The 27,324-nt window shown below is 39.7% G+C and overlaps 2 protein-coding genes across 2 annotated transcripts in view; one reads left to right on the top strand and one right to left on the bottom strand.

Annotated features, from left to right (window-relative positions):
• Nucleotides 1-1,770: 1,770 nt before the first annotated feature.
• On the bottom strand, nt 1,771-8,324 carry GCM2 (glial cells missing transcription factor 2). Its single transcript, XM_028512653.1, has 5 exons — nt 8,235-8,324; nt 4,498-4,750; nt 4,252-4,364; nt 3,713-3,838; nt 1,771-2,691 (listed from the first exon to the last, which is right to left on the bottom strand). Exons 1-5 carry the CDS (start codon nt 8,322-8,324, stop codon nt 1,771-1,773), a joined length of 1,503 nt encoding a protein of 500 aa, XP_028368454.1.
• Nucleotides 8,325-13,263: 4,939 nt separating this feature from the next.
• The window catches only part of SYCP2L (synaptonemal complex protein 2 like), a 69,849-nt gene continuing 55,788 nt past the window's right edge, over nt 13,264-27,324 (top strand). Inside the window, exons 1-7 of the mRNA XM_036027498.1 lie at nt 13,264-13,321; nt 15,170-15,307; nt 15,608-15,727; nt 18,937-19,041; nt 19,669-19,693; nt 25,347-25,432; nt 25,545-25,633. Coding sequence (XP_035883391.1) covers nt 13,301-13,321; nt 15,170-15,307; nt 15,608-15,727; nt 18,937-19,041; nt 19,669-19,693; nt 25,347-25,432; nt 25,545-25,633 — 584 coding nt within the window. The 5' untranslated portion in view covers nt 13,264-13,300. The remainder of the gene's footprint in view (nt 13,322-15,169; nt 15,308-15,607; nt 15,728-18,936; nt 19,042-19,668; nt 19,694-25,346; nt 25,433-25,544; nt 25,634-27,324) is intronic.

Genomic DNA, 27,324 nt, shown 5'->3' on the forward strand with positions numbered 1-27,324 from the left:
CCGGGGAGTGGGAGGGGGAAAGGTACAGAGAATAAGTAGCATAGATTGTGGGTAGAAAATAGACAGGGGGAGGGTAAGAATAGTATGAGAAATGTAGAAGCTAAAGAACTTATAAGTATGACACATGGACATGAACTAAAGGGGGGGGAAGTGGGTAGAAGAGGGTGTACAGGGTGGAGGGGCGTGAAGAGGGAAATGGGACAACAGTAATAGCATAATCAATAAAATATATTTTTTAAAAAAAGAATGGCCATTATCAAAAGGGCAATATAACAAATGTGGGCAAGGATGTAAGAGAACACTTGTGCACTGTTGGTGTTAATGAAAATTGGTAAAATTGCTATGGAAACAGTATGCAGTTCCTTCAAAAGATGAAATATGGAACTACCGTACCACATGGTAAAGCAACTCTACTTCTGGGTGTTTATCTAAAGAAAATGAAAACACTAATTTGAGAAGATATGTGCACCCTACCCTATGTTGATTGTGGCATTATTTACAATAACTGAACCATGGAAACAACCTAAGCATTTGCCAACAGATGGCTGGATAAAGGAAAAGTGACATATTAGGGTTCACTTCCCTAATAGCCTCCTCACTCTAGTTGAAGTGACTCTCATAGCTATGTTCATTCCACTTTAATTTTTCTCTTAACAGGGGTCAAAAGGTACAAAAATGAATAAATTATAAAAGTGTTAAATATACTAATATGTTTTAATCTATTATAACAACTATTTTTGAGGTCATAATATGAACAATTTCTTTCTGTATTTCTGTTTTGATGTAACTTAAGCATCAGCTATATTACTTTACAACTTACTATATTAACTGAACATTATCAATTAATATTTGTGAGAAGTAACAAAGAAATGATAAAGCTATATTTGAATAAAACATCTCAATTCTAATTTTAATATGATAGTATGATAATAATCCATTAAGGGCACATCATTGTTAAGCTGTATATGTTATGAAAACAATCATCAATATTAATAAGAACTATTTAGCTGACAGTGGAAAACAAAATTTTCTTGAAAACAATTGCATTTTATCATTGCAATAACATAGGTTTTTTAAAAAAGATTTTACTTATTTTTAGACAGGGGGGAAGGGAGGGAGAAAGAGAGGGGGAGAAACATCAATTTGTGGTTGCCTCTCACATAACCCCAGCTGGGGAACCTGGCCTATAATCAAGGAATGTACTCTGACTGGGAATTGAACCAGCAACCCTTTGGTTCACAAGCTGGTGCTCAATCCACTGAGCCACATCAGCCAGGGTTAATATAGATTTTTTAAAAACCTGTAGATATATACTTTGGAGTTAAAATGACCAAAATTACTTCCTGAAACTATTTTAACAGGCTTTACATGCTAAATAAAAATCTTAAGCACTAACTCAGATTTTGAGCCAAGCAACTCAGTTCCTATTAAAATATTGAAATATAGAAAAAAAAGTGACTCAGGTGGTAAGTGTGTAAAGATTTCTTCCTGAAGCTATTTGACAACCTCAAAATGCCAAAAAGATTCGTGAAATCTTTAGATTCTGTAATCTAAAGAACTTGATATAAGATTCCCTAATATGGCCTAATGGAAGAAGGCTTAGAATGAGAACCAGGTTCAGTTAGGAGAGTCACATTCCAGACCTAATTCTGTGAGTGTAGTGGGTTTAAAAATGTACTACATAAATATTCCAACTCAACAGGAGACAGTTGCCTTTTCATGTTCTGTTGCAGGCATGGCACCAATATTATGTCATGCCAGGTTTGCTGTTTAAAAGTCCTCATTGTCATAACTAAACAATGGGCTAACTCGATCTGAATAACTGAGTGTAGACCCCATTCCAGATGCACACACATCCCAGGTCTCTGCTTTGTCTGTTCTGGAGGCAGCTGATTCTTGAGGAAAAGCCACAGTAGGTCTGATGGCCCTGCAATCTCCTGGAATTTTCAAAGAAAATGACATTGAAGGAGAAGCTGCCCTGGTGACTGTAGCTGGAAGGTCCAAGGCTTCTGGATAGATGGATATCGGGGTGTTTTCGGAAGCATAGTTATAGGCTGAAAGGCTCTTAGCTTCCCGCACGTTGTCACAGTATTTCAGAGCAGGGGGCTGGTAGGCCTGGTAGGACACTTTAGTGGTGGTGGTGATCACAGTCTGTAGGGAGGGAGCACCTGGTGGGGGAGTGGTGAGGTACCTGCAGGGAAGCTCGGGGTTATAGTAGGGGTGATTGGCTATGGCTGGGAACTGCCTAGGGTCAGTCCTCTCCCCAAGGCAAGGTTTTCCAAGTGCTGGTTTCCAGCCATGTTGTTTACTGGTGAAATCACAGCTTCTCTGGAAGCTGCTATATGACTTGATGTTATATTGTAGTGCATTCAGATGAACCCAGTCTGATTCATTAGCGTTATTGCTGGAATATGGGCTTATATTTGCATAATCAGGACCTGTTAATTCATAGCTGCAAGGTGGCTTAGGCAAATAGATTCTTGGGTTTGGATATTTCTGAAAGGGTAGCACTACATCTCCTTGAAAGGTGGCTAAGTCACAGGTAGCCTTGTAAGTATCAGAGTTTGAGCAGGAAACACAAGACTGCCCTACCATTGGAAAGCCAGTGTCAGTAATTATATCATGTTCTTCTGTATTTTCCAGGGCAGGTATGTTGTTGAAATGTCCACTGTTGTCTTGATCCTTTCCTGCCTAAAAAGTGATATAAATTTTTATTTGTAAACCAAATGCAAATTGCATGGATACTCTCACCTGTAACAGAAGCCAACCAACCAAATGAAAATAAACTTCCAATTGGGGGGGTCTGTGTTGTGAGCACTGCACAGCTCAGGTACATGATTTGGGCACATGGGCCAGTGGTTGTATAACTTGAGCTTGCTCGGCCATGAATAAGACACTGCTACAGAGAGGAGTTGACAGCAGCCAGGTAGGATGAGTCTGAGTGTCAAATTATAGGAGAGTACAGACCATTTGCTGTAGTATGTTCATAAAAGCGGAGACTCTGGAGTCTGACACAGATCAGGGTTCAAATCCTGACTCCATTCCTCATTAATTGAACAAATTACTTAACCTCTATGAGTCTCAGATTCCTAATTTTTAAAATGGGGCTCAATAATAGTAACCCCCAAGCCTTTCACAACATTTCATGTGTGAAACTTGAGACCTTATGTGCCTGGTACATAGAAAGTACTCAGACAATGTCAGTTTCTCTTATCCTCAGACTAACACTCTGCCTGCTTGGCATGCTCTGGATCAAAAGCTAAACTGAATCAAGTTGCACAAACAAATTTGATCTGTTCTATGTACATAGTGTAAAGGACTTTCTCAAGGATGAATGTTAACTCACTCTTGGTATGCACATTTCTTTCTTTAGAACCACTGGATCCTCTCCTGCCTAACTGCCCTTATATCAGGATGTCAGCATACATTCTCACTATATTATTGACTGCGGAAAGTTCTCTTTTTTTTTTCTGAAAAGAAGATAAAATTAAAAAGACTACCCAAAATGTTGATTCAATGACACTTTGTTGGAGAGATATAATTTTCACAGATAATCAAATCTTTCTAATTAATGCATGACATTAATGTTTTACATAATTACCACTGTATATTGTGGTAATATACAGTGTAATATACACACAATATACCACTGTATATTATGGTAATATGCAGTGTAAACACAGACCAGAGTGTAATGTCAGCTCCCCATTACCTCTGGTTCTCGAATTCTCTTTCTCTGGGGTTGGTAAAAAGAGGCCATTTGTCTCTTGATGGCACTTCTCCTAGCTTCCGTCTCTGATTTACTTTCTGGTCGTGGGTGATCATGAACTCCCTTGGCCTACATAAGGAAAATGGCAATGTTGGTCAAAAATTATCTCTTTCCCAAGGTCCCAAGTTGTTATTTGTCTTTTTCAAACTGACAGGGAAAAAAATTTCTTGAACTAATATAATAGCATCAATAATAGACATCTTAAAAGATTATCTAACAGTCCTTTCACCATAATAAATAAACTATAACTACTACATGGTTCGTGATCTCTCATACTTCCAGAGCATATTACTTCCTTTCATAGTAAGGAGCACACTAATTATCCTAGGAGCCTGGAAAGGCCCTGGGGGGCCCAGAACCTCTTTCTGGCCACTAGATGTGGATTTGGTTTGGTCTAGAGTTCTTAAGGCATATCCCAGGTGGTTTGGTGCCTACTGTGTGATGAAAATATACATCACAAATGGTGGTGTCACCCCAGCCACCTGAAAAAATATGGCGTTGCCCTCAAGCCTCCAGAAGTTGGTTACAGGGTAGCCGCTGTGCCCTCGACAGGGAATCAGTTCCAAAGCAGAATGGCAGTTTGGGCATGCTCTCTCTGCAAAGACAGAGGGGAAGAATATTAATAACATCCCTGACCCCAGACTCCTTTGAAGGAAGAAAAGGTAAATTAGTTGGATAGAGGGAACTGAGGGTTGCAGGGCTGCCCCACCCCAGGCCCACGGCCTCACTCTGCTGCTTTAGCCGCGCCTTGTCGCAGATGGCAGGCCGAAGCTGCAGGCGGGAGCCATCTGGCAGGACACAGGCCTGCACACAAACCACCACGCCCAGGCAGGACTTCTTGAGGATGTGGCCATTGTGGTTGTTGGTATTGCGCATGGCCCAGCCACTCAGGTGGCGCTGTGCCTTCTTCTCATCGCTGCGATAGACGAAGCGCACGTAGCCATCTGGCCACTCGCAGAAGTGGTCGAAGTGGGCTGGCTCCTGGAAAGGCGCACAAAAGGAAGGGCAGTCAAGTTCATCAAGACCAAAGCCAACACATTGAATTCATAATTTTCTCAAGGACAATAGGATAAAAATTGGCTCGTTTTAGATCCAGAAGTGTTGTAAAACTCAGAAACTAAGCCATTGCAAAATGTCATTCTTCCGATCTGTAATGCCTTCCTGACAGTTGGCCTACCTGATGTTAATATAGTACTTATCATCTGAAGGCTGTACACATATCAATTCATCTACACTTCACAACACACAGACAATAGGTGATATTATTATGCCCATTTTGCCTAATAAGAAGTGGATGCCAGAGACGTTAACTGACTTGCCCAAAGTCACACAGCTAGTAAGACCTAGCTCTAGGATTTGAGCCCTAGCAGTTTGACTCCAGAGCCTGTTTTCCTTGTCACCATATTATAACACTTCTTGTGTGCTTCAATGTTGAAAACATTTTCAGATTAAGTATCAAAGTGCCAGGGCAAAAAGTGATTGGGATGCTCTCTCACTGACATGCAGTTGAGCCTGTAAATAGCTTTACTTCAACACAGCACTTTTTCTTCAAATGCTCTCGGCTCTCTCCCAAACCTCTCAGTCACTTCAGTAGTGATACCTAGAGTAATATCAGAGAGGCGAGAACAGCTTCCCTCTTCCTCCTGACTTAGCTCTCCAAGTTTACAAGAGCATTGCAATGAAGGGCCTAAGCATCAAGGTAAACCTCAGCATGGAGAATGAGACCTCTACCTAGAGCAACATGGATTGTCATTCTCAACCAAGAGCCACATGGCTCCAATAATAAGTTATATCTAAAATGCTGATCACTGCTTTACTGTTCATGTTTGGTGCTCTTTGTCCATATTATGCATTACTTATATTGCAATGTTATTCTTATATATAAGTTTAATATAAAACTACCCTTTAATTAGCACTTACTAACCCCTCTCTAAAGAGTACCTGGGACAGGGTTCAGTAAAAAAGGGACTGTGGGCCACAGGTTTTACTACAGCCTACAAGCTAAGAATGACTTTTAATTATATTTTTATATAATTAAAAAATTTTAGTTATTTTTTTGACATGAAAATTACATGAAATTCAAATTTCAGTACCCATAAGTAAAGTTTTATTGTGATATGGCCATGTTCATTTGTCGATGTGTTGTCCGTGGTTGTTTCCATACTACCATGTGGAATTGGGTGTTTGGGACAGAGATAGTAAGGTCCCCAAAGCCACATTATGTCATATGTACAATCTCACAGCAGAGTTGCATGAGAGGCATCGTTACTCTTATTTAGTAGACAAGGAAATGGAAGTTAGAGAGAGAACCTTCTACAGTGGCATAGCTGGGATTTAAACAGAAGGCTGTGGCAGCCAGGCCGGTGGGGCTTCGCTGGCATGATGGAGGTATAGACATTATCTGCATTATCATAGTAATAAGACATTTGCAACTTCTCTCCCTTCCACCACCCCAAGAAAATTAGATGCAACATTTGCAAAGCAAAAAGTATTCTCAGTTGGACAGTTTGGACTTATGTACATCGTAAGCATTGTACAGTTTCACAGTAATAGGTAGGTGGACAATTTTGTTTCTAAAACCACAGGGGTATTGTTGAAATCATTATTAATAGGCACTATTATCTTGTCTAGAAATATTATAGTTGACAAAAAATTAATAGATTGACTTAAGGTCAGTCACAAATGAAATATATAATGATGTGCTATCAACTCTAAGTTTATACTAAATGCTAATATCTTTGTTGTCAAAGTGAATATTACAATTTAAAGAGCTTAGTAACAAATTGACAATTTTCCATAACAGACTTTTTTTTAGCATTGCTCTGTAAGTGTACAGACGAGGCTCCCACGTCTCACACCAGCTACTAAAGTAATGATACCAAAAATTAGGCCACAGAGACAGTGTTTTTAAGTCAAAACAAGAATGGAGGACTCCAGGATCGGGTTTCATTTTCTCTAATGTGTGGGCATGTGTGAGCGCACACACTCACACACGGACAAGCATGGACACACTAAACACGAATGCCCAGAGCTTAAGATTGTTATCTAGTCTTGCACCTTGATGACAGGTGAGTAGGTTGAGACAGGCAAACTCAGTAACTATCTCAAGGTCATACAGCCAGTTTAGCTCTATTTCCTTCAATTAATCAAAACAGGGCTAGAAGCCTAAGTTTTTCTAGTTCTCTTTATTCAGCCCAGTGCATCTGCCCCTTTTGAGATGCCACACAAACTCCCTGCTTAAGAACTAGTCTCCAAAAGGAAAAATTACTCACACTTACATAGGAAGTCTAGAAAATGCTTGAAAGAAGTCATCTTTTCATTACTTGGATGTGGCTCTTTTCTAAAATGCAAAATTAGATTTTTTTCTATGAAGATTTATGTGGACTAAAGTCAGTGAGAATGAATGAGATGCGCTCATTGTACTGTGGTCCACTTTTACAAAAATGGTAGTGTGGCTGTAAAGTAGGCGAACTTTAAAACAAACAAATAAAACAAACTTTCTACAAAAATGACATCCAAAACAGCATGATCTCTTTGAGAGGTTACACAACTTTGCTAATTAACTGCTATCCATGCGAGCATCTGTATGGTGCATAGTAGCTCCTGAGTGAAGGAAAACCCTCTCATTCCAGTGCCACAACACTTGCCATTGCTTGGGAAGTCATTCCCCTGCTCTCTCCAGAACTTGCAAGTTATTACAGGACCCAGAACTTTAAAGTCACTCCTCAGTTTTTGCCCCAAACCAGTATAACAAAGCATAAATTCCCTAGACTTGGCTTTAAACCACTTTGTTCCATTAAAACAAAACAAAACAAAACAAAACAAAACCACCCTAAAAGGACAGAAATTTTCTTGTCATAAAGAAAATGATTTTCTTGTCATGTTATGTCCAAAATCCAGACTCCAGCCCTCTAGTCACCAAAGTCTTGGTTAGCATGACAGTACAGTTTGCTAGGAGCTGTGCTTCATCCAGGTATCCCAGGGCATCTGAATAACTTGCCTAAATCCTAAATCATGCTATTTGTTTAAGATTTCCATCACCGTCTCCGAGAGTACAGCCTGTCTCACAGTTTTGCTGCACAAGAAGCAGTAGTATCTACCTTGGCAACATCCCCTACCTTTTTCAGGGATTACAAAGAACAGATAAGGAGAGGATTGCTTGATTTCTGCCTCAGTTAAGGACAGTAATGGACCAGTCGTCCCCTTCCAGAGGATTGGAAACTTGGAGCCTGACTGAAAGTTTCCACTGCTTTCAGTGTTTTCTGACAGGCTCGAAGAAAGAGCTGGGTGAAGATACACCTCTAAACCCAACTCTGCCCATTGTAGAGTCCATTTACACTTGAGGACTCTCATCCCTTTGTTGGTGCGGGCGCATGCCCTCTGTCCACAGTCTCTGCAAGGACTTGAATGCCACCCTCCTTCTTTGGACAGCACCACTTGTGCGTTCACGCCAGTTATCACACACCTGCGGCATCTGCGGGTCGTTGATGTCCCAACTGAGCTTCATCCCATAGGAGCACACACAGTCCGCCTTCTGCCTCTCTCCGGTCGGCATCTGCCCACTTTGTTAGTGGTTTCTGGCAAGGATTCTGAAAGATAGAAGAGGAAAATAAACCTAGAAGTGCACCAGGTGATTTCCTCCCCGTTTTTTAAAAGAAAGTAGTGAACAGGAGGGAGAGGGTGAGGGAGGGAGAGAGAGAGAGAGAGAATTAGGAAATCCACAGGGATTAAAGACCCTGGCGGAGCCCTGTTCAGGCTTCGGTGCTGAAGGCGCCAGGCAGCAGTCCGCACACTTATAAAGATTCACCTCCCCCTGCTCCGCCTTTCCTCGCTCCCTCTCCAGCTCCCTCTCCCCTACAGAACTAGGAACAGAGGGGAAGGTTGGCCTGAGCCCTTGGGTGACAGAAAACAGGCCTAGATGTTAAGGGGCGAGGGTAGGGGTATGGATGTTGGAATACCTCATTTAAATTGAAATTATTTTTTTTCTAACCTCGCCCTGCCTCTGGGGTTTCGGATTGGGTTTAGATGGCAGCTTTTTAGACAAGAGGCTTTCGAGTCATCCCTTGAGAGCCAATGCTCAATTCACAGGTCGCTCCGGAGCGGTAGTTCGCCCGTGCACCCCAGTCTGAATGACTCTGCCCATGCCCTCCGGGTTGGTGTCGGTCCTCTTTGGGCCTCTACTCTAGTCTTTTGCAGCAGCTGGTGTCCGTGTCTGGGAGTTGTGCTTGTTTTGTGGGGGAGGGGGAGAAGGGTGCCAGGCTGACGTCCGAGGGAGAGCATGCCAAAGGTCCCTGTGGGCTCGCGGGCCTAGGTGTACACGTGTTCCGTGGGGTTGAGGAGCGACCGGCCCAGTGGGAAGATAGTTTTGAAAAATGAACCTGGAAAGGGTGAGGGAAGACTAGCTAGGGGTAGGTGGAGGAAGAGGAAGAAGGTGGATTCTGCGGCCCCAGGCGCAGGAGCTCCTGCAGAACCCATAGCTATCTCTGTTGTCTTGGCTCCCTCTGAACCAGTTTCCCTATCTGCTTAAATGAGGGATTGGGGCTCAGCGAGTTTTCAGTCGCCATCCACCTGACACAACCCTTAAAAAAAAACCTTATTGGTATTGTTGTGGACATACAAGACAAAATCGTATTTACTCCTATTCCATCTGGGGAGGCTTTTCTGGAGGCTGCTGTAACCAGGTGAGGAGGCTCGCGGTGGGCTCCTCAAGGTTGAGATCAACCCTTCGTCTGTTATTCCGCCTCATTAGAGTGATTCCAGTACCTGGAGGCGTCCAATAAAAGAAAAACGACTGAAGTGACTTAAGTCGCTCATTGTTCATGTTGGGCGGAGAGAAGATGGGTTCCCGGAATTTATTCTGTTTTGCGGGGGGCGTGCTTCTGTTCCCAGCCCTAGCCAGAGAAGAGCCAGCCACTGAAGGCCATCTCTGTTAGAGGAGAATTCTCCAGACCTACACTCCTCTAAACCCTGCGACCGGCGCACCGTGACTGGCGCTTGCAATCTCCGAGCGCACGCCCAGCACAGGGACTAATGCCGCGTGGGACCCAGCTGGGAGGGCACCCAGGCCAGCACTTCTTGCAGTATTAGTCTTATCCTTTGGCGAAAAGCGGGAAGAAGCAGAGGAAAAACCCACTACCCGAATAACCATCTACGCTCCTGATCCTCTTAACCTCCTGGGTCAAAGGCACTCTCAGGCGTGAAGTGCTTTTCAGAGCCGCCGGCCATTGGCAGCTGATTGGAAGAGAACTCTCGTGACGAGACAGGAAATGGGCATTTCCATGACTTATCTTCTTTCTAGATTCAAGCTGGGATACGCCTCCCAAGTCTCCTCTGCTCCACAGGTCTTGTCCCCTGAAATGTCGTATTGGTCTGGGTTTGTGATTAAAATCACTCTCACATGGTCCTCAGGAAGTCCTGGGAGGGAAGGAAGAGAGTATCCACTCTTCACCCACTGGTTCTGTCCTCAGACTTTTATCTACTAACTGATTGCCGAAGGTCATTGCAACCCTTTTATTCAATTGCTTTTTATGCTGTTTTGTCTTTTAGAAGTTAAAATATTTGACATTTTATTTTTTAAATAGCTATTTTGTTAATTTGATAGTGTAACATAATATATACTTTAAACAATTTTAGTATAACTTCAAAAATAATTTAAAGTAACATCTCAGAATGCATAGATATTAATTTCTAGTCTTGTAAACATTTTTAGAATACTTCGTGTCTTTATAGTTTTGGAATACTCTTAGAGTTATATCCTTCAAAAACATAAAGAAATTCAATTTTTAACATTAAAGCCAAATCAATTACTCATATCCTTTTTTTCTAAATGGATTCTGGTGTCCAAAGAAATGTCATACAGTCTCCACCATATTAATTTGAGAAGAATTAAAATATGCATGTTATAAATTGCCCTAAAATTTGGGTAAAATACATTAGTGAAATGAATCAAAGTGAAAATATAAAAAAATAAAAATAAATAAATGGAGGTGTTCTTTATTATATTATTTTTAATTTCTCCTGAAAATTTGAATGCATTAACAACCATATTGTTTGGGAGGATATATTTTTCCTGAAAAGCCTGAAAATAATGGGATATAAAGTTTTAAAATCTAATAATTTTATTATATGGTATTTATTACATTGTTATATTTCCTAAAGTAAAATGTATTTAAACTATATTTTGATTATTGTTTATTATGCTTCAATTCTTTCCTTCAGTAATATTTGCACTGATTCATAACACTTTATATTCAAGGCTGGCTCTTCCTTAATTACTATTTTGATATTATAAAAGCCAATTAATTCAAAGGTAAGGAAGAAGGCTTTGGATTTGGTAGGTTGAGATTAATATAGGTAAATTAATGAAGTATATTTACATCATATGTGCCAGGAAATGATGAGCTTTGAAATAAGTATTTGGAATGAACTTGAGGTGCATACACAGTCCTGGACTAACCAGCTGAGATTCTGATTATATTATGTTTTGCTTGGATGTAAACAAGTATCTTCTGTAAATGTCATAACATGAAATACCCTTAGCATCTAGTTATAATTCAAGTTGATGTTTACACAAGGAATGTTTGGATTTGAGGGGTCTTTTTTTTTAAAGAAAACACTAGTCCAAATTATTTTTGCTGCCACGGTGTTATCGTAACAGGCCACTTACCCTGGTGGTTAGTACACATTTGTGTCCTGCTAAAGGACGTGGGCAGAAAACAAACTGGATGAAAATATGTTTGCTTGTTTTGGTTTTATTTTGACTGAGTACAGCAAGGTTTTGTGTTTGTTTTTATTTTGGGGGTTTTTTTTTTTTACACTTCCTTTTGTGGTATCAGGAGTACACTCAGATTTCAGGTACAATCTGGTTCTTGTGGTAAAAGTTCAGCTTTAGTCTATATTACTATTAATAGACCAAAAACAGCTCAACAGCTGTTAAAGATGGAGAGAAAACTGCCTGCTGACTCAAAGGGGACACCTATCAGTGTAGAAATTTGCAGAGGTAGAACGTTTAAATGACGTTGTTTACATGCTTTGAGTAATCTCTTGAACTATGTGCCTGAGTCCTGGTGGCCAGACCAGGGTTGCTAGTTGCTTGCAAGCGTACCTTCCGTCTCAAATACTGGATTCTAGTGAATTTCGGGGGCGAATTCAGCAATTAGACTCCTGACAAAGATTGGAATCCAAGAGCCATCCGGCCTCTCCCGGCGCGCGGCATCGCGGGAAGTGGAGTGCGGCGCCGGCTAGGAGCCTTGGGATGCGGGACGTGAGTGACACTGGGAGGGCTGGGCACCCTTTCAGCTCTGGCCTCCTTCTTGCGTGGTCTGTCCCGCTCTCGGCGCGGAGCCCTGCGTGCTAGCCCAGAGACCCGGGGCTGGCTTCCATTCCTGTGCCCTGGCGGCCAAGGATCTGGCCCTTCTCCGGGACCCTTCGGGCGCTTCCACCTCTTTAGATTTTTGTGGAGTTTATTGACGCCTTTAGTGAGATGACAAACCAGTTTAGGAACCTCTGGTCCCTTGTTTAACAGAGCGCTGGGGGAAGGATAAAGTGTAGAATTAATGCTTGGAAGGCAATAATTAGTTGTTTTCAATTGCCTCGTCGTTTGCCCAGCCGAAAATACGGCTGGTAGGGAAAAAAAAAAAGTTTGGGTTTGGGTTTTTGATTTCACCCTATCTTTCATACTTATAAACAGTGACGATAATATTGTAAAATATGGTGACATTTGAGGAGTTGGGGGCAAGAATATGTAGAAGTAGAACTGTTAGCCCAAGCTAGGTTTTTAAAAAACTTGAGAAGAGATTGAAAAAATATTTTTTGTTATACTTTCCAATTTAATTAATTGTTGGGATGAAGTGAGCAGATGAGATGCTGTTATTGCACTGTGTTGTGAAAAACAGGATGGCAGACCCAGGGGTCACTTTTTGAGGAAAATATATAACAATCCACTGCCGTTTTGTAAATTCTCTGGGATGGGTGGCTGTTATTTGGTCCTTGAAATTTCAATATGTCCTAGATCACATTTAAAATTCCTGTAAATCAGAAACATGAAGTTTAAACTCATGACTGGGCTTGAAATGCGTCTTTTAAAATTTTATTTTACAAATTCTTGTTCTAAAAGGTTCATTAATTCAAAGCCTTTTATTTTATAGTTGTCTATATAGTTTAAATATATTTATTTTGTGTGGTTTTTTTATAACAATGATGTTTGCTTTGCTTCTTGTGATAGTTGTGTTTTAGTGCTAAAGAGGTTGGATAGATTTTTTTGTTTAAAGTAGTATCTGACTTCGACATAAAATCAGGGGCATGAGCGAGCAAAAAACATGTTTTGTTCAAGAAAATAATATGGACCAGACTTAAAATCAGGGGCATGGGCAAACAAGAATTTTTTAAAAGAAATTAATATGAACTTCTATTTCTTTTACTTGAAAAATTTGAACTGCATTTGTTTCAAATAAAAATTTAAAAAAACTTTTTTACTGTACACAGGAAAACGAGGGTCCTTTGCAGCCTGTTCAGGAAGATGATGGGAGTGGAATGGCCCAGGATGCCTTCTATGTAAAGATCAAGTTAATTTCATGTTCTCTCTCCCTCTCTCTCCCTTTACTCCCAGTGTATACTCTTCCTTGTTCTCTATTCCCTGAGCTTTCAGTACTGTTGTTCCTCTGGTTGCTCAAACCAGAGTCAGAGAAATCATCTTTGCTGCTTCTCCTTCCCTAATCTTCAACATCCAATTTATTGTTGTGTCTTGTGATAAGTATAAGCTAGTCTAAGCTATTTTGTGCTAGCCAGTATTCTAAATGCAGGTAAACAGTACTGAACAAAACAGAGTTTGTGCCCTCCTAGAGCATGCAGCTTGGTACCTGGCCAAAGAAACAGGTTACCGACCAAAGAAGAGTAGGAGGAAGGAAAGGAACAGGGTGTTGTGATGGAGAATAATTGAGAGTGAAGGGAGATACTTGGCTTACTTTAGGCAAGGTCCTAGAAGACATACATGAAAATGTGATACTGAAGCAGAGATTTGAGAGGTGACAGGAGCCAGATGGGGGGAAAGTTGTGGGGAGAAGCAGTCTAGGCATTCATTAGCCAGTGCAGAGGCCCTGAGACAGGGAAGAATTTTACTATTCTGGGACTCATTATAAGGGAAGTCAATCAGAGGAAGCTGATAGAGAACAAATCAGGCAGAGCCCTGCAGACCAAGGCAAAGGTTTTGGGTTTATCAGAGTGCAGACAAGCCAGGCAGAGTGTTGAGCAGACAGAGGCTGAGGTTCTGACTCAAGAGAATCAGAGTGTGAATCTCAGCTGGGTGATCTCGTGTGAAATCTTAACCTTTCCCAGACTTGCTATTATTATCCCTAGATAAAGAATGTAACCTCTTAGGGTGGTGATGAAAATGAAATGAGAACATCTGCAGAACACTTAACACTTGGCACAGAAAGATTCACTATGTGGTAACTTTATAAAGAAAATAATATTTAAATATTTAATTTCAAATGCTGTCTTCCCATTTAAATCAGTACTAAGGGTAAGTAGAATTTGGGGCTTCATATAGTATAATACCTTCTTATTAAAATAACATTATATGTTGTAATTTAGCCTGCAGGATTGGACTGGATTTAAAATCATGTCTCTGTAGTACAGATATTTAAGGAAGAGTACTATTCAAATATATAATTAGAAGTATGACTTGGCTAATGTTCAGGCAGAAAAGATCAGTTTCATCATGGAAATTGGCATATTTATCAGCTTTCATGATCTGAAGTTACTCGTGTTGGAGCCATTTTCTTCCTTTTATGAGCTTTCATGTCACTTAATGAGTGACAATAGGCTTGAAATTTTTAGTGTTTTAGAATTTCTAACACTATTGAGGATAAACACTCTGTACCCCCAGATATCTGTAACTGAAGTGCAGGTTTCCTAAAGTCAGTGTTTCTTAGATGTTAGCATGCTGATAATCACCTGCACACCACCCCAAGTTCCTGATTCCTAACAAGCCTCAGGTGATGGCCATACTGCTGGTGGCCCGGGAGCCATGAAACTGCAGCTATATAACTCAGTTTATTGTGTTTTGCTTTATTGCACTTTACAGGTGTTGCATTTTTTACAAACTAAAGGCAAGACCTTCCACCAGCAACAACATTACAACTGGCTTTATTGCAATACTTGCTTTATTGGGATGGTCTGGAACCGAATCTGCAATTTCTACCAGATAATGCTTGCACTGTCTTAAGCCAACAAACTTGCTTATTGGCTACATGCTTATGTGCTGTTCAAGATATAACTCTGTTTTATATTTATCCTCTAATATTTTCACACAGTTATTATTGATAATGGTAGTTAGAAATGTTATTGTGAAAAAAATCTTCTTAGGGAAAAATGGTAATTTGCAAACTATCAACCTTTCAGCTTCAATCACTTATTATTGATGCATTCCATGGAAAAGGATTTCAGAAAATAAAAGAATATTTTCAACAGAAAGCAAGCCACATTCCTCAAAAATATGATCATCTTGTATTATACCATCTTGACAAATCAATAAATAAGGCAAGTAGGTTGTTTGTTTTTTGACCAGAATACCAAAATGTATTATACTCAGTAAAGCTTTCCTCCAGTTTTGTTGAGATGTAATTAACATATAGCACTGTGTAAGTTCAAGGTGTGTAGCATAGAGATTTGATGTATGGATGTGAAATGATTGCCACAATAAGTTCAGTTAACATCTGTCATATAGTACAAAAAAAAGAAAATTTAAAAATAAACTTCTTTTCCTTGTGATGAGAACACTTGAGATCTACTCTCAACTTTCATTGTAAGACTTTTAACTTAGTGTGGTCTCATACGTAGGGACTGGACAAAAGTGAATTTCTGTATGTTTCACTGTTGCTGAAATGTATTCAGCGGTTCTTCATTGATGGCCTCAAAGAAGATGAGCCTTTGTTAATTCAGCAGGGACTGATCCCAAAGATAAGTCATGTTTTAATTTTGTATGGCTTTGGGTAACTTAAAGAACTAGAGAGGATTCAGTAATCTAGGTAAGTTTGGTATTTTCTGTTCCTTTAAAATCAAATTGGAAAAGAAATTGGTAACAGTGTTTATTGCCCATATCCAGTCAAAAATTGAGTTCAGCATATGTTTCCTGGTGTATGTGTCAGGCAGGACACTTTGGGAGGCACAGCAGGAGTCAGACACCGCCCCTTTCTCTCCTGGACGAGTGGAAGCAGTAGTCACATGTTTTTATTATTTTAGTGAATTTGACTTAGGAATATAGGATGAGTAGGTAGTGGACTAGTCATTCCACACTTCTCCCTGCAACCCCTGCAAAGGCTCTATAAGTATTTTAATACACATTAATAACAAGATTGGACCTAAATTATCAAATACTTCCCCTTGCCACAGCCCACTTTTCCAACTTTCTAAAATCCCAGTTCAAGCTGAAAAAACAAATGGCAAACATTTTTTATTTATTCTAAGTCACCCCAATTATGAAATTCTGTTCTGCCTTTTAATTAACTAGTAGGTAATATTACGAGTACCTCTATAATGGCATCTGGACCCAGCAGAGTTTGCAAAAACTCTGGCTGCAGTTCCCTTTACATGATGAGATTTTTCAGTCCTGAGATGATTTATTTGTTGGGGAGAAGATGGGAGGAGGTAGAGGGGCAGAAGGGTGATCTGACTGGTAGTGACGTCTTTGATTTACTCCTTGGACTCTACTACCTCAAATGTTTTAAGATCTGGTTGTGTCAAGGAGATTTGTTTCTGTCTTTTTTTTTTTTTTTTAACCCAAAAACGCCTCTGGGCAGCTGCCTCTCCAGGGAAGAAAGAATAAACACCAGACTTTCCCTAAGTCTTCTCAGGGTTGAGAGGGGGTGGGGGGGAAACTAAGTGCTCAAGTAGTGCTCAAGTGCTTAGTATACAAACTGTATGTTTCATTTTGCGTTTAGTCTCCCCTAACTCCCTGATACACACTTATGCAAGTAACAGGAAGTAGAGAAGAGAAAAATCAAATTTCAAAGGAAATGGAGCAGGACTTCCCAGGGGTACCTTGGAACCTTAAGCTGATTATTGGGGGGATGAGTTGCCATCTGCCCCAACCAGCATTTCCCATTTTGATTTAAGAATACCCTCCCAAAGGTTTAAAGTGTCAGATCAGCTTTCCACTGGAGTTTTGAAATCATAGAAATTTCTATATTCCATTGACATTCTAATTAATGATGGAAATTTCGTAACCATAATTTAGATACATTTAACGCAAGTGCTGACAGTGACTAGCGGGGAGAGGGGAGGGGGGAGGAAGATTCAGGGGAAAAGGGGAAGGGTTTACAGGAACAAGTATAAAAGACACATGGACAACATCTAGCTGGGAGTGGAAATGGGAGGGAGGTGGGAAGGGCTAGAGGTGGGGAGGGCTGGGGGGGTGGGCTGGAATGGGAGTAAAAGACAAAAAACTGTACTTGAACAACAATTAAATAAATTAAAAAAAGAAAAAAAGAAAGCAAGTGCTGTTGTTTCATGTAAGTTTTGGCCAAGAAGAAGAGACTAATATCAAAGTGGATGGGATATTAGATTCTGTACTTGTAAATCCAGTTGTGTTTGCAACCAATAGAAAATGTGCTGGGTGTTAACTTGCCACAGAGTAAGAATTTCCTACAGAAAGGAATGCATTTAGTCCTGTACCCAAAGATCCAGGAGCATTAACTTGTCGTATACCATATACATAATGAGTAGTAGCTACTGCATCTGTAAATAACTATTTATCTGGTCCTCTGGTAACAACACAGCTGTTGGTTGTGCAGTGGGGCAGTTGGTTTTATCTGTTAGACCATGTATGACCATAGCATATAAATGGGTTCAGGAGTGACTTCCTGGTCCCAAGCCTTCATCAAATAATGTGGCATTTCCCCCATTCTTTGTATCTCTGCTCAACCAATATATTTTGGTGGGCTGGAAAGGGAATAGGATTTGGAGGAATAAATAGAATGGTGGCAAAAATGCATTTAAAAATCATAAAATTTTGAGTATGAATATAGGGAACAGAAACTGTCACCTTAGCAGTGAGTTCTGCTGTATAGAGGTACATTTCTTTCCTCTGTCTGTTGGAAAAAAGTTTGCTTCAGAAGTGAATGATCATTCAGTCTAATACAAATATTTGTCTGATTTGAGATAAAAGAACCATTACTTGGAAGCTAGTAGTGGCTCCATCCTGCTGTGCATTAGAATCACCTGGAGGACTTTAACAAGCACTACCCAGGTACATCAGCAGAGATTCTGATTTACTGAGTCCGCATGGGTCCTAGGCATGAGGGTGTTCCATAGCTCCTGGGGGTTCTCCCAAGGTGCCGCCAAGGGTGAGAGCTGATTGATTTGTTCGTGGTCTTTAGCCGGAGTGCCTTGTATTCTTAGCTCCAAATTGAACAGTGTCCAAGGCTCTGCTCCTGATAAGAGTGGATCACCATGAACTCATGTTATGAACTTTGTGTTCAAGTGATAATTTTTAACTATGCATGCAGAATTTTTTCCTCTTTTTCCTTTTTCTATTAAGAGTGACCATTCTCAGCAGCACTGGTCCAAAGATGGCCTTTGATTTATTGAATACATATGTTGTAGGAGGATTTATGGAAGTTTATTTTAAATCATAGCAATGTTAGCAACTTAATATGAGCTTAAAGATATATGTCCTTATGGAAAGGAAAAATTTTCAAGTAGCTTTTGCTACTTTTGGCAAAAGAAAGGTAGTGAGACATTGGAATATTTACTGTACTACATGCACTTTTGGAGCACGTTCCACATTCTACATCTCCTTTAACAGCTTGTCTTTCTACACCTTCCCAGAGGACAGGAACTTCTGTGTTGGGAGCCTAATTTTTGTCCTCACCCTTCCTCACTAGCCCCTTTATGTGGCTCTCTAGCCTTGCTTCCTGGCCAAATGTAAACAAACCATTCTTGCTGGTGTCTGAGAATTTACTTATTGCAACTCTGTAGCAGTATGATTACATTCTGGAGTGTTCTAGATGGAGGCCTCAGAGCCAGGCCTAATTGAATTTGGTGATGGAATGGAAAGAGGTCTTTAAAATTATTTTTCTCTAGTTAAAGAATTATCTTATGAAATGTTACCGAATAGGGAGTAGTTATGCAGTCATGGGGGTTTCATCTGTGTTTCTTCTCTTGTGTACATGGTTACCTGGTTTGAAAGAACAGTAGGATTTCTGACCATGGAAGATCTCGCTTCAGACACATCCCTGATGAATGTTACAGAGGACTTCTTTGATGCAGCACTGGTAAGGATGGGGTGGACGCTTCCCTGAACAGATACCATTGGTAATTTGCAGGAATCTTTGCATTATTTCTTTTTTTAAAAAAGATTTTATTTATTTACTTTTAGAGAGGGAAGGGAGGGAGAAAGAGAAAGAGAGAGAGAGAAACATCAGTGTGCGGGTGCTGGGGGTCATGGCCTGCAACCCAGGCAAGTACCCTGACTGGGAATCAAACCTGCGACACTTTGTTTTGCAGCCTGTGCTCAATCCACTGAGCTACACCAGCCAGGGCTGCATTATTTCTAAAACTTGGATTTTTCTAAGATTGGGTTTTACTACAAAACTCCCATATTTTATTATTAGAATATTATATGAAATAGAAACAAGCAATAAGATAACCAATATTATAAAAAGATGAGATGTTTTATTCTCATACATGCCAATCCAATATATTATTATTCACTTGATAATGATATGCCGATTTTAATAAAGTGATTGAAGTTCACATAGAATTTCTCTAAATTTTTTTCTGCTGTATTTAAAGTCAACTCCTGCCTGCTAGAGAAATATCAGCATCAAGTATTGTAAACATTATAGTTTACAATACTTTTTAAAAATTATGCAAGCCTTACTTTTTCTTTTTTTTATTAGATTATTTCCAGGAGGAGTAGTAAAGGTAAGTGTATTACTAACCACTAATTGACTATTTACTTTTCATTAACAGACTATTCTGGTACAGAGAGAATATTTGTCTATGTGACATGTAAAAGTAAAGTGGGTTTAATTATTGTTTGGATTTATTGACCACCTATGGTATTCATATTGTGATGTTGAGCTGAATTTTGTTGTAAAGTATGTTGAGACGGACCTCATACTTTGCCTGAGGTCCGTCTTAATTTAGCCGCTCCAATTGTGATTGGCTACCCTGCTCCGTTCTGGCACGGAGAGCCATCTTTGTCATTCCAAGCAGCAAAGGCTGAGCTGTTACTGATTTAACCTGGAGCTGATTCAGATGCCTTCTTTGTCTTTCAAGAGTCTAAAAGGCAAATTTTTAGAATACTCAGTAGTTAGATTGCTGATTCTGTTCCATGTACTCAAGTTAAAGGTAATTTGATATCTTGAATTATACTATGGATTCAAAAATATTGGAACATTCAGAAATTGATGTCATCTTAAATTGGGTATGTCCTCTTCCTATTGTTTGTCTTATTTGTCTCTTGAGAAGCTGTTATTAAATTGACATTACATTCTACAATGGATGTTACCTCATAATTGAGGAAATTCAGTGCTAGAAACTTACATGTACATGGTGCTTAGTTGATTTTTTTAAAGGCCCTCCTATTCTTAGTAGGTGGATCCAAATACTTCCAAGTAAATTTCTTGTGACCTTCATAAGTGATAGTTAATGTCTCTAAAATTGATTAATAAAATACACAATGGTTAAAAACTATTTTGATTTTTGTAACATTTAAAAATAAACTTGTCTTATATTAATTGCAGCAATATAGACCACTGCATATTTGAGAAAAATACATATGAGAGAGATCTATTCAGTCTACTGTCATTGTTCAGTCCACTTAGAGAGTCCTGTCTGCACACTAACTCCATTGCCCCGAATGGAAGCAGCACTGTTCTAGATGACTGTATTAGTCAGCTTGGGCTGCCATAGCAAAATAGCAAAGGCTCAGTGGCTTAAGCAGCAGGAATTTATTTTCTCACACTTCTGGAGGTTGGAAATCTGAGATTGGGGTGCCAGCCTGTTGGGTTCTGGTGAAAACCCTCTTTCTGGCTTGCAGATGGCTACCTTCTTGCTATGTCCTCACATGGCACATGGCAAAGAGCAAGCCAACTCTCTGGTATCTCATCTTTTTATAAGTGTTTTTTAAAGATTTTGTTTATTTACTTTGAAAGAGGGGGGTAGGGAAGCAGAGAGGGAGAAAAACATCAATGAGTGAAAGATATATTGATCTCTTACCTCTCACATTCACCCAACTGGAGACCTGGCCCACAAGCTAGGCATGTGCCCTGACTGGGAATCGAACAGGCAACCTGTTGGTTTGCAGGCTGGTGCTCAGTCCACAGAGCCACACCAGCCAGGGCTGGTATCTCATCTTATATAAAGATACTAATCTCATCATGAATACCCTACCCTCATGATTGCATCTATCCCTAATCACCTTTTCAAAGGAGCCCATTTCAAATACCATCACATTGAGGTTAGGGCTTCAACCTATTAATTCGGAGGGGGAACAGCATAGCAATGACAGTTTCTGGTTGGAGCCCACCCTGGCCACCTTAGGGTGGCTGACCTCTCTGAACAAGTCAGATTTTCACATGTGGCTCTGACAGTCGTTTTGCATGGATGGCATTATGTCCAGGCTCCACAGAGTTGAGAGCTAATATCTTTCTTTGAAGTACAAAGATGTTTTCACTGACTTTTCCATCTCTTCTTGTCATTGATGGAATTAGTATTCCTTTTTCCACCAAGATTTATGTCATCTTTAGATGTATTCCATTTTATGATTCCTTTGTTTTGTGCTTTACTATATGGATTCTATTTTCTTTCACAATTTGCTTCTCTGTAGTGATTTGAATGGCTTATGTTTGAGTTGTATTATACTGGTAGTTACTCTTAATTTAATTATTAACATCAAAATGATAGCACCTTATTTTTTCTTTATATTACATAACAAGGAATTCAACATGTTTTTATTCCTTCTCCATCTTTTACCCAGATTAATTTAATCGGGGGTTTTAGGCCTGGATTAGGTATATATCTTTGTAAACAGGATTTGCTCTTTGCCTTGTGTTGCAGGTCTATTTACAATAATTGCGTAGGGGTCACTACCAACCTGTTTATATCATGATGTCCTCAGTCTTGAGTTCTTTGTTGTGCTTTATCTCCAACGCAATATTATCTTTGGAATAGTGTTATTGGGGTGTGTAGGTTGGTCATGGTCAGAGCTTTTTATCATTTAATAAAGTCTTTGTGGTTTTTATACACTATAACTCTTGCTTTGCAGTTTCTTCCCTTCAAAACTCTTGTTTCATTGTCTTCTAATATTAAGTGCTGGAAGTGTGGGCACACGTTTGTTTTAGGTGGTTTGTGCTGAGCTACTTCAAAGTCAGATCTTACTTAGCTTGGAGAATTTTATTCTTTGATAATTGTATGAGTTAGAGTCAGGTTTCTCAACTTTGACACTGTTGACCTTTAGGGCCAGATAATTTTGGGAGGGGGTTGGTTTACTGTACATTTAGGATGTTTAGCAGCCTTCCTAGCCTTTACTCAGATGCTAATAGCAGTTCTTCCCACTTCTGCAGTTGTGATAAGCAAAAAAAAAAAGTCTCCAGAAATTGCTAAGTGCCCCTTGGGTGGAGGAGGGGGCAAAAATCACCTCTAGTTGAAAACCACAGAGGTAAAGTATTTTCCATCTATGTAACAGAGTAGTATCTAGTTCACATAGTCTTACGATAAAGGTGCTTATAGGCACAGGAGCTAACAAGGCCAGAGGTAGGTAGTTCCAGGAGCACTTCGGTTGTGGCTGTGCTACATGCACTGTAGTTCTTTCAATTCTGCCTTCCTTGTATTCGCTCTTCAGTTGGTGTCCCTTGCTGGTTGTTAGGTGGTGGCCAGTAACCAGAACTTTGTGCTTTCTGCTTCACATCCAGGAGGGAAGAAAATTTCTTTTTTCTCAATCATCAAAAGAAAGCCATAGCTTTGCTCTAATTGGATGCCCCACCGCTAAATGAGCCAATCACTATGAGAAGATGAAATGATATCCCAGCATAACTTAAGCCAATGTGTCCCACCCCATAGCATGGCAGCTATGTAAAAGGAGGGGGAAGGGTGATGGGAGGCAGCAGAAAGTCCTTTACAAGAGGGGATCCCCCCAAATGGAATTTATTTATAGAAAATTGTGTATTTATTCTTACATATTTAATCTTCTCTTACCTTCAGCGTACTCTCCATTTGATGCAATACACCTATTCAGATGCAGAACACTTACGTTTTTCCACTGCTCAAAACAGTTTTTGAACTTGTTGATTTTTATGCCTTTTAGTGCTTCTGTGGGTTTTTTCCACCTCTTCATGTTAGCAAAGTGTTTCTCTTTGAGGACCTTTTCATCCAGGGAAACAAAAAAATGTCTCTGGGGTGAGATTCAGTGAGTAGGGAGGGTGGAGCATGGGGGTCATGCCTTTTTTGGTAAGAAACTGCTAAATACTCAGCATGGTATAAGCAGGTGTGCTTGTAAATTACCCATCATGACATGGGAAAACACATTGAAAGAGTCTTCAAAAACATTCATTGATGCCAAATGCAGCCTCTCACAACAACACCAGCTGGTACACTGATAGAGATGGGTTCCTAGAATACTCACCTATTGGAGGAAGCCTGTACTACAAGGCCCCCACCTCCAGAAAATAATTCCATTTTGGGGGGGGGTTCCCCTCAGTACAGTTACTCCTTCTATTCTAGCCTCTATTTGAGGTTATTATTCATTTGTTACATCTTTTCTGTCTTCACATGCATCAGTTTCTGTCATTTTTCCCCATGTATTTTGAGAACAGTTCCTAAATTTTTCTTAGAAGTCATCACTTTAATTCTGTTCTCATTACTTCCAGTACAGTCTTGAATTCTGCTATCACATCTTTGCTTCCTTGAAAGTTCTGGGTGGTGGTGATTTGTCTCTGCCAAAGCATATATCCACTCTTTCTCTCACTCTACTTTCTATTACAGAGAACTGTTTTTTCTAGGTTTTCTTATCAACTGGCTGCCTGCTAGGATTAGCCAATAGAAGGAAATCAGAAGCAGCAAGGAGCAAAAAAGGCATTTCTCCCTCTCTGTTCTATGGAGGTGCCATTTCCAGGAGTGACTGCATAGTCTCTGTGGCTCTGGCCCATTTGTGTTACAGCTTTTGCTAGGTGACCTTGATTCCTGGGGTCTGATAATACTACTTTGTCCAAGTGACTTTGGGGGAGGGGTGACACACTGGGAGGGGCCTGGTCATTTTGTTAATGATGTTAATTGCTCGACCACATCAGTGTTTCCAGTTTGGCTTCACAGCTTTTAAAAATTATCTTTATAATTAATTTCCTGTATTAAATTCCCTCAAATTGAAATATCTAGAATGGCTTTAATTTTCATATTATATATTTCTTTCTCATTTACAGTTGTATTCTCTATATTCATCTTAGATGGTTACCTTTTCTTGCATATCTATTTTTTTATTCCATAGAATTCATGTTCTATTGAGATTTGAGATGATAAATCAGATGCCTCAAAAAATTTTGTTTCCTGAAATAAGCATATTTTCCAAAGTTATTTTTCTGCTACCACTTGACTTAATCTGCTTCTCTTTCTTTTTTCATTGGGCAATGTTCATTAGTTTTTTCTTTATTACCCTTTAAATGGAAAAGTCTAATGATGGCTGATATTTGCTAATAGGCTGCATAAGTATCTTTAGGATCCCCTGCTATCAATCTGGGTTCTGTTAGAATCTTTCCGTCCAGTTTTATACTGACACGCAAATTGTTGCCACAGCCCCTAGCCAGATACCTGGTTTCTAGTATTAATACTACTAGAGATTATCAAGTAGTATTAATTTGGCTGCTTTGGGACTGAACAGGGATCTTTTAAATTTCTACTTTCTGGCTTGGGTTCCTATAGTTTCATGAGTTACATGGGGGTTTAAAAGTGTATGAAATGTGATGAATGATTCATATGTCAAAACAGTACATCTGAGCCTGTCAAAATAATACTATGATCCAAGTATAAGTTTTTGCAATGTACGCTACTGGTGTCATTTCATATCTTAATATAATATGCTCAAATAAAATCAAAATAATAGTTCATTTAATAAGCATAAAAATTACCACATAGGTTTTCAAGTTTCTGTGATTATGTTATTTAATAAAGGCCAACACTTTAAAAAAATTCCTGCTTCTGTTAGTATAAGACCTTATAAAATTTTAATTTTTATGAAACACATGAATGTAAGAAACAGCGGGACACTGCGTGAGGAGTTGCGCTTTGCATGTGGCTCAGTCTAGGCAGAAAAGCTTTGTTTGAGCTGTGGCCATCAAACAGCACACTCAGCACACACTGTTCTTACTTTCCTTGGTGGCATCTATGCAGTGCAAGGGTGCTGTGGCCTGGTGGTTTCTCGGCCTCGAAGCAGGCTGCCAGTTGTCTCTTGCCCTAACTATGTAACTTCTGAAATGTTTACTGCTCTCATGCCTTTTCCAGTCTTAGCCTGTTCCTGCTGTGTAGGAGACATTTCCGTATTCTTTCTAGCATTACTTTGATTGTTTTAAAATTATACTTTCAGGGAAAATTCAGATGTTGGGTTCCTTCATGTTTACCTTAGGATTTCTGGTGACAGAAAAGATGGTAAATCGTTTGATTCAACAAGAGGTGAGTAGCAAATAACAAAACAGAAAACTGTTGCTGTAGAAACCTGGGAGAAGGCTGTGCACTGTCCCTGTTTGTTTCTTTCCCTTGAATCCCTTTCTTCAACTCTGACCAGGCTTTGAAGACTTTGAACAGCCTTTTGCGTGCTGTACCTCGGGAGGAGAGAAAACAACTCCCCTCGTCAGAAGGAGTGTGTCAGCTTATGTAAGTGACCTTGTACTTAACTGAGTGATGATGCAAAGGCAAAATCTCTTTGATTGCGCTGCCTCAGTCTCTGTTCTCCTTAGGCCTGATTGCGACATTCCTTCCTTCAGGAAATGCTGTCCTCGTTTTCTTATGCTAAACAATGAAGAAGGACCCAGGAAAAAAGCCAGACTTTGCTAAGCTCCCCTTTTTAGCACTATGACTTTTTGGCTTTTTTTCCATCAAGTTTGTGAGATAAAAAGCTTCCTCGGACTATAGATTAATTTTTCACTGTTAGTGTGAACTAAATTAGTTATTTATGGGGGAATGTTGAGTACAAATCCTGCTGGTAAACTGCTTGGCGTCAGACCCTGGTTTTGCCTTTTATGTTCATTGTACTATTTAGAGCACAGTATTAAGCTCACTGTGTCTCAGTTTGCTTGCCTGTGAAACAAAGCCAACATTAAATATACCTGATTGATAGGTATGTACCAGTTAAATCAGGCAATCCACTGAAAATGATTCACACATTACCTGGCAGAGATCAAATAGCCAGAGGTTACCAACTATTAGCTATACCATAGTTGCATGGATGGAATTTGTGTTGCTTTTCAAGTGATAGATTTTTTTAAAATCCTCACTTAAGGACTTTTTAATTGTTTTTAGAGATAGAGGAAATGGGGGGGGGAGAGTAAGAAAGAGAGAGGAAAACATCAATGTGAGAGACAAACATCGATTGGTTGCCTCTTATAGGCTCCCCAACCTGGGGATCAAACCTGCAAACTAGGTACATGCACTGACTGGGAATCAAACCTACAATCTTTTCAGTGTACAGGATGATGCCCCAACCAACTGAGCCACACTGGCCAGGGCCCAAGTGATTGGTGTTTTTGTGTTTTGGTGCCCCAGTCACAACTATGTCGTTTTGGGAAATTGAAATTTGGAGGCAGAGTTGTTATCTGTGAAGATAGAAAGAAGAAAACAAGCACCCTATTTTGAAATTTGAACCAAAAACCATGACTGTGAGCTAACCACCAACACACACTGATGACACTGTTGTAGCACCCAATGATTCATAGGATACGCAGCCATGACCGGGTGAGGACAGGTGACCAGGTTTACCATAGTGTAGGCCTGAGACGGGACTGGTGAGCATGGGGCTCATTGCTGTCATATTTGTCCACTTAACGAGTCTGTGGAGGATTCAGTTTTTTGCACTGAATTTTTCCTAAAAAATATTTATTGAATATTTTATTGAAATAAATTATTGAATAATTTATTGCTAATATTGAATACATTAGCAAAATCATGATTCTTAGTGTATTTAGACTTGGAGAATAGCTGACTGGAATTTTCTAAGTGTCAGTCTAATCCTATGGTCTTACCTTATTGCTTGTGTGTTCTAGCAAGTCTGGAATATTCTAGACTTCAGGTAAAATGTGCAAGTATAAAATTAAGCAGAACTCTCAGTGGTGCTGTTTTAAGGCTTCTACTTAGCAGTAACAAATCAATCGTTTATTATGAGAAACTGAACTACTACAAGATTTGTTAAGATTTCTTAACAAATGTGTTAAAATGAGAGTTATTTCAAACATTAAAAAAGATCTACATCACATTTGTTAGCATTTAATTAAAATTGTTAAACAAACACAGATGCTCCTTGACTTGCAATGGGGTTATGTCCCATTAAACCCATGGTAATTGAATATATT

The sequence above is a fragment of the Phyllostomus discolor genome, chromosome 5 (assembly GCF_004126475.2).
Source record: "Phyllostomus discolor isolate MPI-MPIP mPhyDis1 chromosome 5, mPhyDis1.pri.v3, whole genome shotgun sequence".
Lineage (NCBI taxonomy): Eukaryota > Metazoa > Chordata > Mammalia > Chiroptera > Phyllostomidae > Phyllostomus > Phyllostomus discolor.

Excerpts from the sequence above, each read along its gene's own strand:
- GCM2 (XM_028512653.1), bottom strand. The coding sequence starts at position 8,324 with ATGCCGACCGGAGAGAGGCAGAAGGCGGACTGTGTGTGCTCCTATGGG. Across the intron at positions 4,365-4,497 it reads GGCGCGGCTAAAGCAGCAGA|AGAGAGCATGCCCAAACTGC; the intron begins GTGAGGCCGTGG and ends CTGTCTTTGCAG. Across the intron at positions 2,692-3,712 it reads AGAGAATTCGAGAACCAGAG|GCAGGAAAGGATCAAGACAA; the intron begins GTAATGGGGAGC and ends ATCACTTTTTAG.